At 41.8% G+C, this 17,414-nt stretch overlaps 1 protein-coding gene across 1 annotated transcript; it reads right to left on the bottom strand.

The window, feature by feature from the left end:
* Positions 1-6,068: 6,068 nt before the first annotated feature.
* On the bottom strand, positions 6,069-12,698 carry LOC115147731 (GTPase IMAP family member 7). Its single transcript, XM_029690029.1, has 4 exons — positions 12,654-12,698; positions 7,844-7,886; positions 7,715-7,753; positions 6,069-7,071 (listed from the first exon to the last, which is right to left on the bottom strand). The coding sequence occupies exons 2-4, from the start codon at positions 7,863-7,865 to the stop codon at positions 6,710-6,712; spliced, it is 423 nt and encodes a 140-aa protein (XP_029545889.1). The 5' UTR covers positions 7,866-7,886; positions 12,654-12,698; the 3' UTR covers positions 6,069-6,709.
* Between the last annotated feature and the right edge of the window lie 4,716 nt (positions 12,699-17,414).

Here is a 17,414-nt window from a genome sequence, read left to right as displayed (position 1 = left end):
CTTCCCCCACCCAGGCCCTGTGTGAAAGGGTTGTAAAAACTCTAAAATTCCAGGAGAATCTCTTGCCACATGGCCCATAGAGAGACACAGGAAATTCTTCCAACTCACAGAATTGGGGAGCCAAGCGACATTTGTGTTCTGCCCGACCGGTAGAAGGTATGGAAGATTGGTGAAGAATCCAGCTACGAACTGGTCCACTTGGTACAATTTTGTGATACTCAGAAGAGACAATATAGCCATATTACCATAAAACTGTTTATATAATAGCCTCAGCGATGAGACTTGCATCCACATGGTTGTATAAAATGTATTAATAAGGATAAAGCTATTTGTAATACATTGAGATGCTATGTACTGATGTTAATGTGATAGAATTGTATTTCTGTACCAAGCTTAACTCAGTCATCGGCACGCCCCCCAAAGACACAGACAGGACCAGGCGTCATTTGACAAGCCTGTTCTAGGGTCACCTATAAAAACCCCCACCCTGATTTACTTTCTTGAGACCAGGCCTCCACTCCATGGCCAATAGGTTTTACCATCCAATTCCTCTACTGAAAGTGAACTATACCACGTGGTTAACTTTTAGACTATCGAGACCGACAGAATAAGAACAAGTCTTTGATATTAATTATTAGTCTGCAGTTAAGTAAATTATATCATTGAACGCGAAGACCAACGAAACATCCATTCTATAACGACATTAATGAATGTCGCTTTGAAAGATCCATTCTAACCGAGAGAGAGAGAGAGAGAGAGAGAGAGAGAGAGAGAACTCTCCATCAGAACGACGCTCGAACAAGGATCCCGACGACACACTGAGCGTAAATATATATTGATTGCAATTGTTCCCGAATGAGTGAGCGTTCAATTGTCAATTGTTAATATTAATTAACTCTGTGTACCTCCTCAGCTGACCGTTTATGACCCATTGTCTAACAGACCAGCCATGCCTGTTAGCCATTAGGGCACGTTACTCTACCAATCCTTTGTGACGATAATTACTGTTTGTATGTTTTCTGTTAATTACTTAGTGTAGTAAATAAATGATTTTAAGACAATTGATGTATGGATGATTTTAGTAAAGACTGGGTTCGTGCAGATACAACAATTTACGACGTTTGGAATGAGACTGGACGCGAGGTAAAATACACCATTTAAACCAGAAGATAATCGGCCTATACTATAATATATGTTATAATATAGGAAAGTTATATTAGGAAAATTATAACTTTGTAATCTGAATATTTTCCTTGGTGCCCCGATCTCCTAGTTAATTACAATTAAACGATTAATCAGTTTAATCGCGTGATAATAATTACAGGGAGTTAATTGATAAACATGTCTTCAGTTTAATGGTACCCAAAGACACGACACTGGTTAGCAATGTAATTAGAGCAGTAAAAATAAATGTTTTATCAAACCCATGGTATACGGTCTGATATACCATGGCTTTCAGCCAATCAGAATTCAGAACACACCTTCCACGTCGTTCATTATTTTCCATAGAACGCATAGCCCCTCATTTATTATCCCTTACATAGCAGGGTTATAAGCCTCGCTGTCTCCCTGCCCGACCTCAGAAACAATGTTTCCCTTTAGAATGGCCAGCTCTGTACGGTTTTGCGCCCCATCTGCCTCGTGTGGTGGAGGAGATCTTCCTGGGCTATACTCAACCTTGTCTCAGGGTAGTAAGTTGGTGGTCAGTTGATTTCCCTCTGGTGGTGTAGGGGCTGTGCTTTAGACAAAGTGGGTGGAGTTATATCCTGCCTGGTTGGCCCTGTGGGCCACAGTGTCCCCTGACCCCCCTCCTGTCTCAGCCTCTAGTATCTATGCTGCAATAGTCTATGTGCCTCGGGGCTAGGGTCAGTCTGTTATATCTGGTGTATTTCTCCTGTCTTATCAGGTTTCCTGTGTGAATTTAAGTATGCTCCCTCTAATTCTCTCCCTCTCCCCTCCCGGAGGACCTGAGCCCGAGGACCATGCCTCAGGACTACATCGCATGATGACTCCTTGCTGTCCCCAGTCCACCTGGTCGTGCTTCTGCTCCAGTTTCAACTGTTCAGCCTGTGGTAATGGAACCATGACCTGTTCACCAGACGTGCTACCATGTCCCGGACCTGCTGTTTTATAAAGCCCTTTTTACATCATCAGATGCCACAAAGTGCTGTACATTATGCGGTATTGTGTGTAGATTGATGTGGGGGAAAAAACGGTTTAATTCATTTTAGAATAAGGCTGTAATGTAACAAAATGTGGAAAAGTGAAGGGGTCTGAATAGTTTCTGAGTGCAGTGTATCTCCTTGTGGAATAATGAAATTGTATGAATTGAAGTATCAAATAACGTTTTAATGAAAATATGTAATTCATTGTTATTTTAATATGTTGAAATAAAAGCAATAAGGCACACAAGGCAGTGCTGTATTCATGATACATCACTGCCTCTTGTGCCTCAGTGCTTTTAGAAAATGGTTACCAACATATGAAATACAGTATACAGCCTGGTATGGCAACTGCTCGGCATCTGACCGTAAGGCGCTACAGAGGGTAGTGCGTACGGCCCAGTACATCACTGGGGCAAAGCTTCCTGCCATCCAGGACATATATAATAGGCGGTGTCAGAGGAAAGCCCATGAAATTCTCATAGACTCCTGCCACCCAATTCATGTTTTCTCTGCTACCGGTACCGGTACCGGAGCGTCAAGTCTAGGATCAAAAGGCTCCTTAACAGCTTCTACCCCCAAGCGATAAGACTGCTGAACAATTAATCAAATGGCCACCGGACTATTACGTTGGTGTACTAGGCCGTACGCACTACCCTCTGTAGCGCCTTGCAGTCGGAGGCCGAGCAGTTGCCATACCAGGCAGTGATGCAACCAGTCAGGATGCTCTCGATGGTGCAGCTGTAGAACCTTTTGAAGATCTGTGGACCCATGCCAAATATTTTCAGTCTCCTGAGGAGGAATAGATTTTGGTGTGCTTGGACCATGTTAGTTTGTTGGTGATGTGGACACCAAGGAACTTGAAGCTCTCAACCTGCACCACTACAGCCCCATCGATGAGAATGGGGGCGAGCTCGGTCCTCCTTTTCCTGTAGTCCACAATCATCTCCTTTGTCTTTATCACGTTGAGGTAGAGGTTGTTGTCCTGGCACCACACTGCCAGATCTCTGACTTCCTCCCTATAGGCTGTCTCGTCGTTGTCGGTGATCAGGCCTACCACTGTTGGTCATCGGCAAACTTAATGATGGTGTTGGAGTCATGCCTGGCCGTACAGTTATGAGTGAACAAGGAGTACAGGAGGGGACTGAGCACGCACCCCTGAGGGGCCCCTGTGTTGAGGATCAGCGTGGCAGATGTGTTGTTACCTACCCTTACCACCTGGGGGCGGCCCGTCAGGAAGTCCAGGATCCAGTTGCAGAGGGAGGTGTTTAGTCCCAGGGTCCTTAGATTAGTGATGAGCTTTGAGGGCACTATGGTGTTGAATGCTGAACTGTAGTCAATGAATAGCATTCTCACATAGGTGTTCCTTTTGTCCAGGTGGGAAAGGGCAGTGTGGAGTGCAATAGAGATTGCATCATCTGTGGATCTGTTGGGGCGGTATGCAAATTGGAGTGGGTCTAGGGTTTCTGGGATAATGGTGTTGATGTGAGCCATGACCAGCCTTTCAAAGCACTTCATGGCTACAGATGTGAGTGCTACTGGTCGGTAGTCATTTAGGCAGGTTAACTTAGTGTTCTTGGGCACAGGGACTATGGTGGTCTGCTTGAAACATGTTGGTATTACAGACTCAGACAGGGAGAGGTTGAAAATGTCAGTGAAGACACTTGCCAGTTGGTTAGCGCATGCTCGGAGTACACGTCCTGGTAATCACTCTGGCCCTGCGGCCTTGTGAATGTTGACCTGTTTAAAGGTCTTACTCACATCGGCTGCAGAGAGCGTGATCACACAGTCGTCCGGAACAGCTGATGCTCTTTTGAAAAATTGTCGAAAACATTTTCAAATAATTAGAGAAAAAAGAATACAGCAATATATATTCATAGTAACAAATAACTCAATGTTACTTCTATCATTTTGATCAGACGCACATATACACACATACTTGTACGACAATTTCAGCATCTTATGTTTTCTTACTTTGTGTTTTCTCATTTTGGACAAATTTGTAAAAGCCGTCCTGGATAAATGGTCGACTCATAATCACAAAAATATTACATGACCAAATCAAATTATATTGGTCACATACACATGTTTAGCAGATGTTATTGCGAGTGCAGAGAAATGCTTGTGAAAAATAGTTATTCCCAGCTGTATGTAATAACACAACATTTTCTGGGCTAACAATGTAAGAAATAATACATAAAAAAAATACTGCAAAGTTTCCTAAGGACTGGAAGTGAGGCGGCCCTCTATGTTGGCGCCATCTTTAGACACCAGACAGCAGTACATAAATAAATCAAATTCTCCTTACAATAACTACTTTGGTTTAACAAAACGGCATACAAAATCTCAATCAAATAGTTGGTGTTTTATTTTCTTACATGCATGCAAGGTACAAAGGGACAGAATAGAATATAATCGGTTAAATATCCTTCATGGGTTATTTTAAAAACACCATAAAAAAAGCACCATGAAATGACCCATATTTCACTACACAGACATGATAGTAATATTATATACATAACAAATGTAAGAACACATTTAGTTTGATCCCTAAGCATCTCATAAAAAAAGATGAACATAAAAAAATGAAAGGGCAATAGACCAACAATACTCAACGGGATATGACCATAAGATCATGGTTTCAACAAAAACATTTTTTTAAAGCATTTAAATCAGTGGTTCTTAACCTGGGTTCGATCGAACCCCAGGGGTTCGGTGAGTCAGTCTCAGGGGTTCGGCCGAGGTCAAGACACACACCCGACTCATATGATTCGTGATGACACGCCCCGCTTGGCCATCATTGGCTGCAGGTGATCACGCAACATCGCTTGGCCTATCTGTGCTGCAGGGAATTTGGCGCGCTCAGTAGTCGAATTGTGACTGTCGTGATGGTACGTCGTGTGATTTCTTTCTTAATATTTTAATCCCTTCATACTAACTATGTCGAGCAAAAAAAGAAAGTGGTCGGACGAATATGTACAATATGGATTCACATGTATAACGGAACGTGATGAGAGTCAGCGTCCTAACTGCATGATTTGCAATGCCAAGTTGAGCAATTCTAGTCTATCACCGGCAAAACTAAGATAACACTTCCTTAAGCTGCATGGAAATGGACAATACAAGAACACAACGCTCGCTGGATTCAAGGTGAAGAGAGCCATTTTTCCAATTAAGAAGGGTTTGGTGAATGCGCATATGAAACTGGTGGGGGTCAGTACCTCCAACAAGGTTAAGAACCACTGATTTAAATGTTTCTTCCAAGAGAAACAAGTATTTGTACGAAACCCCTCCCGAGCAGGACGGGAGCCTGCTCCTCATTGGTCGACACACACAACTAATCAACTAGATCGCCACCACCTGAAAGGGGTGGGGCTAGCCCTTTAAATGACCTGCAGTCATTAGTTCTCTCTCAACCAAACAGCACAGATCACTCAACGGTGCGCATTGCCTGTGAGCAGCAGCCAAGGTATGTAGTTTGTACTGTTATGTAGATTGATATTGTTTCTGGTTTGATTGTTGTGCACTTCTTATTTGCTCATTGTGTAACACTAGCATGTGGAGTACTACATTTGGGTATGTTTGCCCTTTATTTACCATGTGCCTCTGTTTTGCATCAACATTGTGTTTTTGTTTGTTCCTTGACATCTCCATTTTGTTAACAGTTACACCGTCTGAACCCTACGAAGACCAGATACACATCTATTCAATAGAAGGTCAAGGCAACCCTCTTTCTGTTCATGCAGACATACCCACTGTGTTACTGCCCAGCCATCCCGCCAAGACTAATATATTTTACACTTCAGAACGATCACATCTAGTATCTTTGTTGTTAACCAGATCGGTACTTATTTTAGGAGGCTTTCTGTTTTCCTCTCCTGTCCATTATGCTGTCTTTTGAAACCGTTTGAAATTCTTTGCTAATGCCACTACTGCTAGTCCCGCTACTCCTGCTATTATTACTACTCCTGCTGGTACTCCCAATGCTAGTCCTGCAACTCCTACTGCTGATCCTGCTACTCCTGTCGTACCTGCTGCTACTACCAATGCTAGTCCATCTACCCCTGCTAGTGCTACCAATGCTATGCCTGCTACCCCTACTAGTACTCCCAATATGCCTTTTATTTCTTACAATGCTGGTCTGACTGCTGCTTGCATTACTTCTGTTGGTACTACCAATGCTGGTCCAGCTCTTCCTCTTGATCTCGCTAGTTTTGCTATTCCCAATGCTGGTCTGGTTGCTACTGTTGGTCCCGCTACTCTCACTACTCCTGAGATTATTAACTTAATGGCTGCTGCCAGACGAGCTGCTGCTGTAGCACCCCAAGTTGTAGACCTGCTCTTTATCTTCTGGGCTGTGATCTCAGTCTGAGCATTATGGTCTATCTCGTTGGTGTAGTGCCACCCCTTTTTTCACCTCCACCATCTCTTCTATCTTCTCCAGCAGCTCTGTGACCTGACTGTGGTCCTCCATATTTTCATTATTGAATGAGTGATATCTGCCTCCACAGCTGTTGATGAGTGGCTGTAGGTTCTGTTTCATGTAGTCATCCACTGTTTCCTCTGAGTCGGGGTGAATCAGCACAGGTGACTAATATCATGATGTAGTCCAAGGCATCTTCTCCGACGTTCTGCTGGATCCACTTCAGTGTTCCCCCTCGTCCTCTGTCAACCTTACCCCCAGCAGGAACACATGGGGTCTTGTCCATGATGGGGATTGACTTGTCCATGATGCATCTGGCTATCTCACTTCTCCTGTCCTCGCCCAGTCCTGGGGTGTCCAACACTTCAATTTTCCTCCCATTTGCCTCCCTACTCTGTTTCTCACATGCTTTGGTGACCGACTCAGGAGATGAGTCCACTTTAAAGGCCTCTCTCCCAAGGATGGTGTTTCCTGTTGCACTCTTCCCTACTCCAAGAGGAACAATCCTCAGATCAGTTATTTTGTTCTTCAGATACTATAGAAGAAACAGTTAGACAGGCTTTAAAGGTACACTATACAGATATTAGTAAAGGATGCAAAAACACAACTCCAGACTGGGAAGCCTAGAAATAGAACATATCTACCGCTTCTTGGACTTGCTTCCAATGAGAATGACAGATCTATAACTCAAATTTCTACATGAATTTGGTGTCGTCTCCCAAAAAGTGACATTGTACCTTTAATAGACTTAATGCCCTTTGATTATCAGCAATACTCAGTGCACAACAAAGGCACTAAAATGTAATTTTCCCTGACTGTGGACTTGCCAGATTGTGGAGGTAAGAAATGTAAGCACCCTTATTATTATTAATATTGTTCTCACACATGTACAAGTGTGTATTGGCTTTTTTTGTTGTTGTTGCATGTCTCACCCTGAGTGGGGGCAAGGGATCAGCTATTATTGATGGTGACCCTGGATCAACAAGGGCACATCAATAGATTTTTCACCTAGTCAGCACAGGGATTGGAATCAGTTACTTTTTTGTAACTGGCCCAATGCTCTGAACCGCTAGCATACCTGCCACCTGACGTGTGTGTGAAAAGAGAGCACTGCTCAGTCAATACTTACTGTTGAGAGGTACTGAAATGCTAGCTCTCTTCCTCTCCACTGTTGATATAAAAACAGAGTAAATTGTACTGACAACATACTCTAGATTAAAATACATTTAAGAATTCTCCACAACCCTGACAGACTTACCTGTACCAGACGATGATGCCATATCTTTCTCCTGGTGGATGCTCTGAAATTACAAACATCTTTTACCATCCTATAGTATTCATAGATTTGCACTTAAAAAAAATATATCTATATTATTGGAGAGATCAGTATACATACAAACAGACAATGATAAAATATGCTAGGGGATACAACAGACAGATTATACAAAGACCTTAAAACAATGTGTGCATCTTAACAGCTTTCTTATTAGAACAATGTATAATGGTCTTAATGCTTGTTTTCCTTCCAGAAAACACAAGTGTTTTTTTTATTAGTAAATTTACATTTATGAATATGACATTTTGCCATTGGCACAATTAGATTTATAAGGTAATTGTTTCTTTATCTTTTATGGTTAAGGAAACCGAGCAGCACATTCTCTCAAACAATTTATCAAGAATATTAATTATAAAACTGAATCTTTCCATAATTGTTTACATTTAGACAATGCCAAAATAAATGTGAAACTGTTTCTGGATGCTCAACAGAAAGTACAATGAATGTTAATGTCTTTAAGTTTCTTCAGGTAATGATTTGCAGTGTAATACTTATGGATTGTTCTGAAAGAGACCTCTTTGACCTTGTTAAGAAGCAAGTATTTGTGTAGTAATAACCAGACTTTTTCCCAACAGATATTAGTGACCGATGTATTCCAGTAACTTGTGACAAAAGGAATGGATACAATATCCCTTTGAAATACTTCCTATTGGAGAGTCAACTGGATTAAGTGAGGGTAGGTCAAGAAGGTGCGGTCTGGCTACACCTCTAAATAACAAGAGTTCCTGATGGAATAGCATCAAAGGCTATGGTGAACTCTCTGTGTTACAGGGATATTGTAACAAGAGAAATTCCTCATAACTGAGTAACAATCCTTCCGCATTAAAAAGTTGAAACACCAGTAGGATATGATTATTGAACCAGTTTAAAAATAAATAAAATAAAGACTTGTTTCTATACAAAATGTCCTTATTGTTCCAAATGAAATACCTATGCGGGGAAATATTGTTCATATATTAATGACCACGCTAAGAACACTTGTCTGTGAAAAGCAGATCATTTTGCAGGAATCTTATCAATGTCATAGTTACAAAGTAACATAAAATTGAGGCCACCAAAACTGGAGAAGATATGAGGGGTGAAATTCCAAATTGATGTGGGATTCTTTTAAAATATGTTTAGCCCAATTTATAAGTATTATTCAAAGTAGGAAAATCTAAAAAATGGAGTCCACCATATATGAGTTCATAATGACAGATTTCATAATGAGTATGATTTTTTTTTTTTTTTTTTCCTTCTCCAGATGAAGTTGAAAAGCACCTGGTCAACCGCTTTACCTATTTTGTTGTCAAGATCTAGGGACTGGGCTGCATAAGTACGTCTGGAGATACCTTCTGCTTTAGAAAGCAATACTCGACCTTTCAAGGATAAATCCCTCTGCAACCAATGGTTAAACTTTTTGTTTTTTTCAATAATAGGTATAAAATTTAATGAGCATCTTTCCTGTTAATCCTTAGATATGGTAATCCTAAGGTATGTTACTTTTTCCTTGACTGGAATATTGCATATAGAGGGTATCAGTCTTAAACAATTCACACTTAATTTTTAGGCGAAGACCAGATGCTTTGGAAAATATATTTATCACGTCGACTGCTCTAGGAATCTGGTGAGCATCTTTCAAAAAGAGGGTTGTCATCTGCAAGTTGACTTACGATAATATCTCTGTCCGCAATAGAGATCCCTTTTATATTACTGGATTTAACAAAACTTGTAAGAAGTTGGGTTGCAAGCAGGAAGAGGTAAAGTGAAATTGGGCAACCTTGCCTAATTCCTCTTTTCAAATCAAATCTAGGATAAGTGCCATGCTTTAATTGAACTGTTCCCATTCATATTGTTTTTTTTCTTTCCATAAAGGTATATTGATTTTTATAATTTGAACACATACATTTTACATTAGTCTTAACTAGAGAAACAAACATACAATATACTCTGTAGTTTAATTGTTGGTAACCAGATCTGTACTACCTTTTTAAGAGGCTTTTCCACCCAGCTGTTGTTGATTTTGTTGTACATTCTTTTTTTAATCTCTGCAAATGCTACTCCTACTATTCCTGCTGGTATTCCCAAAGCTAGTAGTGATACTCTTACTGCTGTTACTCCTGAGGCTAGTACGCATTCTGTTACCCCTACTCCTGTTGCTCCTCCTAGTACTCCTAATGGTATTCCCAAAGCTAGTAGTGATACTCTTACTGCTGTTACTCCTGCGGCTAGTACGCATTCTGTTACCCCTACTCCTGTTGCTCCTCCTAGTACTCCTAATGGTATTCCCAAAGCTAGTAGTGATACTCTTACTGCTGTTACTCCTGCGGCTAGTACGCATTCTGTTACCCCTACTCCTGAAGCTCCTCCTAGTACTCCTAATGGTATTCCCAAAGCTAGTAGTGATACTCTTACTGCTGTTACTCCTGCGGCTAGTACGCATTCTGTTACCCCTACTCCTGTTGCTCCTCCTAGTACTCCTAATGGTATTCCCAAAGCTAGTAGTGATACTCTTACTGCTGTTACTCCTGCGGCTAGTACGCATTCTGTTACCCCTACTCCTGTTGCTCCTCCTAGTACTCCTAATGGTATTCCCAAAGCTAGTAGTGATACTCTTACTGCTGTTACTCCTGCGGCTAGTACGCATTCTGTTACCCCTACTCCTGTTGCTACTCCTACTATTCCTGCTGGTATTCCCAAAGCTAGTAGTGATACTCTTACTGCTGTTACTCCTGCGGCTAGTACGCATTCTGTTACCCCTACTCCTGTTGCTCCTCCTAGTACTCCTAATGGTATTCCCAAAGCTAGTAGTGATACTCTTACTGCTGTTACTCCTGCGGCTAGTACGCATTCTGTTACCCCTACTCCTGTTGCTCCTCCTAGTACTCCTAATGGTATTCCCAAAGCTAGTAGTGATACTCTTACTGCTGTTACTCCTGCTGCTAGTACGCATTCTGTTACCCCTACTCCTGATGCTCCTCCTAGTACTCCTAATGGTATTCCCAAAGCTAGTAGTGATACTCTTACTGATGTTACTCCTGCGGCTAGTACGCATTCTGTTACCCCTACTCCTGTTGCTCCTCCTAGTACTCCTAATGGTATTCCCAAAGCTAGTAGTGATACTCTTACTGCTGTTACTCCTGCGGCTAGTACGCATTCTGTTACCCCTACTCCTGAAGCTCCTCCTAATGGTATTCCCAAAGCTAGTAGTGATACTCTTACTGCTGTTACTCCTGCGGCTAGTACGCATTCTGTTACCCCTACTCCTGATGCTCCTCCTAGTACTCCTAATGGTATTCCCAAAGCTAGTAGTGATACTCTTACTGCTGTTACTCCTGCGGCTAGTACGCATTCTGTTACCCCTACTACTCAAGCTCCTCCTAATGGTATTCCCAAAGCTAGTAGTGATACTCTTACTGCTGTTACTCCTGCTAGTACACCTTCTGTTACTCCTACTCCTGTTGCTCCTGCTCTTCTTCCTCCAGCTCGTTATCCTCCTGCTGCTGCTGCACCTACTCCTCCTGCTGTTTCAGTAGTGTCCCAAGCTGTACTCTTCATCCTCTGGACATCCTCACATTGTGTAGTCACAGACTCAGAAGAGAACTCTTCTATAAACACCTCTTTGGTGTTTATAGAGCTTGTTCTTTATCTAATGCATTACAACCACTACTCCACTAATACAGCTTCTGCTACTACGTCTGACTGACTGGGAATACCACTGGGATTATCTATAGACAATGTCTTTCAGTCCTGAGAAGATGTGTTCTGGGTCCAGGAACCTGGCCCACAGTAGGACACTGGTAACACTGGCATGCTTAGTACCGCGGTTTAATAATACGTCTACCGTTATCAAGTTTATAGAGGTGGTAAAATAATTAGGAAAAGGAGCTATGAAAGGAAGAAAGAGAGCTAGGATTATGCAAAGAGTTAACGTGCATGTGGTCGGGATTCTCCACGGCCAGTAGTATTGATTTCAGTGACAGGCCAGTTGTAGTGATAGACAATCTGCTGTGGGTCTGCAGCTGGATGCCTGTTGTTCGGATGGGTTTCTCGTCTACACACTGAATGACTGAGGGGAATCAAAGGTAGTAACACAACCTGCCCAGTAGATGGCAATACTGTAGGCCTACGCAAACTCAAAGCAGTGACATCACAGATTGTGTAATCTTGTTTTAAAAAATGTTGTAGTACAGCATGAACAAGATATACAGCTGTTTCAATTAATATAATCCAAAATGACAAAATAATATTATTGTTAGAAGTTGAAATAATGGCACAGATACTCTTTTTTATGGAAACACTGCAGTAGCCTAGGATTACTGCAGGGGACAAATCTAAGCATTGTGTCAGTTTGCCTTCAAATTGACAAAGTGGCTGCAGGATCTTCTATCCAACCGAGTCCGGAGCTAAATGAATCCCCACAACATCCATTTTTCTGTCAACCTATGCATTGAGTCTGAGTCTGGGATATGGGAGGTTCACATTTGTTTCCTCTATAACCCATAATGGAATCTCATAATACATGTTTGATCATGGTGCAAAGGGGGTGCATCATGGTGCAAAGGGGGTGCATCTAACGCCACACCCATTTACTAATGGTACACAACATGGTACACAACATGCTACAAGACCATGGTGCTTGCCTACGGAGCTGTGAGGGGAACGGCACCTCCGTACCTTCAGTCTCTGATCAGTCCCTACACCCAAAGAAGGGCACTGCGTTCATCCACCTCTGGCCTGCTGGTCCCCCTACCTCTGAGGAAGCACGGTTCCCGCTCAGCCCAGTCAAAACGGTTCGCTGCTCTGGCACCCGAATGGTGGAACAAGCTCCCTCACGACGCCAGGACAGCGGAGTCAATCACCACCTTCCGGAGACACCTGAAACCCCACCTCTTTAAGGAATACCTGGGATAGGATAAAGTAATCCTTCTAACCCCCCCCCCCCCCCCCAAAAAAAAGATTTAGATGCAATATTGTAGTGGTTTTTCCACTGGATATCTTAAGGTGAATGCACCAATTTGTAAGTCGCTCTGGATAAGAGCGTCTGCTAAATGACTTAAATGTAAATGTAAAAATGTCAATAAAATATTTATTTTATACTTATGTTGCATGCAAGGCACAATAGACAAATTCAATTTAATCAGTGATATATCCTTCATTGATTTTTAAAAACACCATGAAATTACCCATGTTTCACTACACAAACATGATAGTAACATTTATTCACATTGCAATGATAAATAAGTGGGGTAGACTGATTTTTAAAAGTACATAAGTTCCTTCCATAAAGGTATATTGATGTAAGTTTGTTTTATAATTTGAACACATACATTTTACATTAGTCTTAACTAGTGAAACAAACATACAATTCTGAAAATGATATACTCATGTAGTTTAATTGTTGCTGTTAACCAGATCTGTACTACCTTTTTCGAGGCGTTCTCTTTTCCACCCGCCTTTTGTCGATTTCAGTGTACGTTTTTATAAAAATCTCTCCAAATGCTACTCCTGCAAATGCTGCTACTCCTGCTCCTGCTATTCCTGCTGGTATTCCCAAAGCTAGTACCGCTACTCCTCCTGCTACTCCTCCTAGTACTGCTGCTAGTACACCTTCTGTTACTCCTGTTGCTGCTGCTACTCCTGCACCTCCTCCTGCTACTCCCTCTTTTCCTGCTACTCCTGCTGCTACTGCTGCTGTTGCTACTCCCCCTTCTCCTGCTGCTACTTCTCCTGCTGCTACTTTTCCTGCTACTCCTGCTGCTGCTACTGCTGCTACCCCCCCCTCTCCTGCTGCTACTTCTCCTGCTGCTACTTTTCCTGCTACTCCTGCTGCTGCTACTGCTGCTACACCCCCTCTCCTGCTGCTACTTCTCCTGCTGCTACTTTTCTTGCTGCACCTCCTGCTGCTACTCCTCCTGCTGTTTCAGTAGTGTCCCAAGCTGTACTCTTCATCCTCTGGACATCCTCACATTGTGTAGTCACAGACTCAGAAGAGAACTCTTCTATAAACACCTCTTTGGTGTTTCCTGTTGCACTCATCCCTGCTCCAGTCTTCCCCAGCTGAATGATCCCCAGACCAGATACTGAAAAAGACCGTTACAGACAACAAGCTATAAAATACATGTATTTTCCTTGGTTATCATCCCTGTATGTAGTGGAGGTGAGTCGGACTCAAGCTCTTCTGATGAGGCGGCATAAAATACGTGTCACCCTCAGCTTGAGACAGAATGTCCTCTTGGCCTAATGGTTAAGGTGTTGGTTTTCTATGCGGGAGACCAGGGTTCAGATCTGACTGGTGACATTGATGTCAAGTGGAGAGGGCACCACTAAATATATGTAGAGGGAACCAACCAATATTTACAGTCAGGGGTGGAGGTTGAGCGATTAATCGGAATGGCTGATTTAATTAGGGCCGATTTCAAGTTTTCATAACAATTGGTATTTTTGGCCACCAATTTGCCGAATTAATTTTTTTTAATTATTTTTTTCCGGTTACTACGCTCTAACCACCTGCCTTACATTGCACTCCACGAGGAGCCTGCATGGCAGGCTGTTTACCTGTTACGCGACGGCAGCAAGAAGCCAAGGTAAGTTGCAAGCTAGCATTAACCTTATCTTATAAAAAAAAAACGATCAATCTTAACATAATCACAAGTTAACTACACATGGTTGATGATATTACTAGTTTGCGAACTAATTTGCCAGAATTGTACGAATTATGACATAACATCGAAGGTTGGGCAATGTAACAGGAATATTTAGACTTAGGGATGCCACCCGTTAGATAAAATACAGAATGGTTCCGTATTTCACTGACAGGAAAAACGTTTTGTTTTCGAGATGATAGTTTCCGGATTCGACCATTTAATGACCTAAGGCTCGTATTTCTGTGTGTTATGTTATAATTAAGTCTATGATTTGATAGAGCAGTCTGACTGAGCGATGGTAGGCAGCAGCAGGCTCGTAAGCATTCATTCAAAACAGCACTTTCGTGCGTTTTGCCAGCAGCCCTTCGCAATGCATTGCGCTGTTTATGACTTCAAGCCTATCAACTCCCAAGATGAGGCTGGTGTAACCGATGTGAAATGGCTAGCTAGTTAGCGGGTGCACGCTAATAGCGTTTCAAATGTCACTCGCTCAGACTTGGAGTGGCTGTTCCCCTTGATCTGCATGGGTAACGCTGCTTCGAGGGTGGCTGTTGTCGATGTGTTCCTGGTTCGAGCCCAGGTAGGAGTGAGGAGAGGGACGCAAGCTATACTGTTACACTGGCAATACTAAAGTGCCTATAAAAACATTCAATAGTCAAAGGTATATGAAATACAAATCGTATAGAGAGAAATACTCCTATAATAACTACAACCTAAAACTTCTTACCTGGGAATATTTAAGACTCATGTTAAAAGGAACCACCAGCTTTCATATGTTCCCATGTTCTGAGCAAGGAACTTAAACATTAGCTTTCTTACATGGCACATATTGCACTTTTACTTTCTTCTCCAACACTTTGTTTTTGCATTATCTAAAACAAATTGAACATGTTTCATTATTTTTTTGAGGCTAAATTGATTTTATTGATGTATTATATTAAGTTAAAATAAGTGTTAATTCAGTATTGTTGTAATTGTCATTTACAAATAAATATATATTTTTTTTTTTTGGTCCTCCAATAATCAGTATCGGCGTTGAAAAATCATAGTCGGTCGACCTCTAGTCAGGGGACCGACCGATACTTACAGTCAGGGGAATGGGTCATCGTATCTCTCTTCCCCAGATCTGTTGAGATATAAAAAGAGGATGTTGTTTATTATTATTATTATTATTATTGTACCAGAACAAGCTCTGCTCGAACATCACTACAACACTGATGCATGCTGACCTCTACAAGATGCCAAATCTTTCTCCTGGTGGCCAACTCTGAAATGACATCACCTTGTCAGTGAACCGTACCTGTAATATTATAATTATACTTAATCTAATGCATTACAACCACTACTCCACTGATACAGCTTCTGCTACTACGTCTGACTGACTGGGAATACCACTGGGATTATCTATAGACAATGTCTTTCAGTCCTGAGATGTGTTCTTGGTCCAGGAAACTGGCCCACAGTAGGACACTGGTATGCTTAGTACCACGGTTTAATAATAGGTCTTCCGTTATCAAGTTTATAGAGGTGATACAATAATTAGGAAAAGGGGTTATGAAAGGATATTAGGAAAGGAATAAAGAGAGCTAGGATTATGCAAAGAGTTGATGTGTGTTTGGTCAGGATTCTCCACAGCCAGTAGTATTGGTGTTAGTGATCGACAATCTGCTGTGGGTCTGCGGATGGATGCATGTTGTTCAGATGGGTGTGAACCTACAACACCCGATGTCACAGGAAGGCCAAAAAGATCACCAAGGACAACAACCACCCGAGCCACTGCCTGTTCACCCAGCTATCATCCAGAAGGCGAGATCAGTACAGGTGCATCAAAGCTGGGGCCAAGAGACTGAAAAACAGCTTCTATCTCAATGCCATCAGACTGTTAAACAGCCATCACTAATATAGTGAGGCTGCTGCCAACATACAGACTCAAATCTCTGGCCACTTTAATTAATGGACTTAATAAAAAGTAGTCACTTTAAATAATGCCACTTTGCTAAATGTTTACATATCCTACATTACTCATCTCATATGTATATACTGTACTCTATACTATCTACTGCATCTTGCCTATGCCGGACGGCCATCGCTCATCCATATATTTATATGTACATATTCTTATTCATTCCTTTACATTTGTGTGTATAAGGTAATTGTTGTGAAATTGTTAGATTACTTGTTAGATATTACTGCATGGTCGGAACTAGGAGCACAAGCATTTCGCTACACTCGCATTAACATCTGCTAACCATGTGTATGTGACCAATAAAATGTGATTTGAACAATGTAGTTCAAACCCATCTCTTCTACACACTGAATGACAGTTCATAGGGGAATCCAATGTAGTAACACAACCTGCCCACTACATGGCAATACGTATCGTAGGCCTATTCAGACTAAAAGTAGTGACCAGCAGTTCTAATTCGTCATTTTCAGCAGTGACATCCCAGAGTTCGTATTTTTGATTGTGTAATCTGCAGTGCACATCAACACAAGATAAGAAACTGTCAAAATGTAATGATTCTGGATTATAAATATTAAAGTATTGTTAGAAGTTAACATCTGTACATTATTTCATCTTTATATAGAACGCTGGAGTAGCCTAGGGTTACCGCGGAAGCAGAGGGCAAATCTAAACGTTACCTCTGTTTTGCAGTTAAATTGACAAAGTGGTTGCAGGATCTTCTATCCACCTGACTCCGGATCGAGTTGAATCCCCAAAACCTGAGTTTTCTGTCGACTGGTGCACCTAGTGTGGATACAGGTGAAAGCTGCAGACTGGGAGGTTCACATTGTGTTATGGGTTATACACGGAAACAAATCTATCACCTGTTAGAACATGCAGAAAAGTGGGTGTGTCTATCAGT

This window comes from Salmo trutta, chromosome 14, assembly GCF_901001165.1.
Source record: "Salmo trutta chromosome 14, fSalTru1.1, whole genome shotgun sequence".
Classification (NCBI taxonomy): domain Eukaryota; kingdom Metazoa; phylum Chordata; class Actinopteri; order Salmoniformes; family Salmonidae; genus Salmo; species Salmo trutta.
This window is presented reverse-complemented; position numbering and strand designations above follow the sequence as displayed.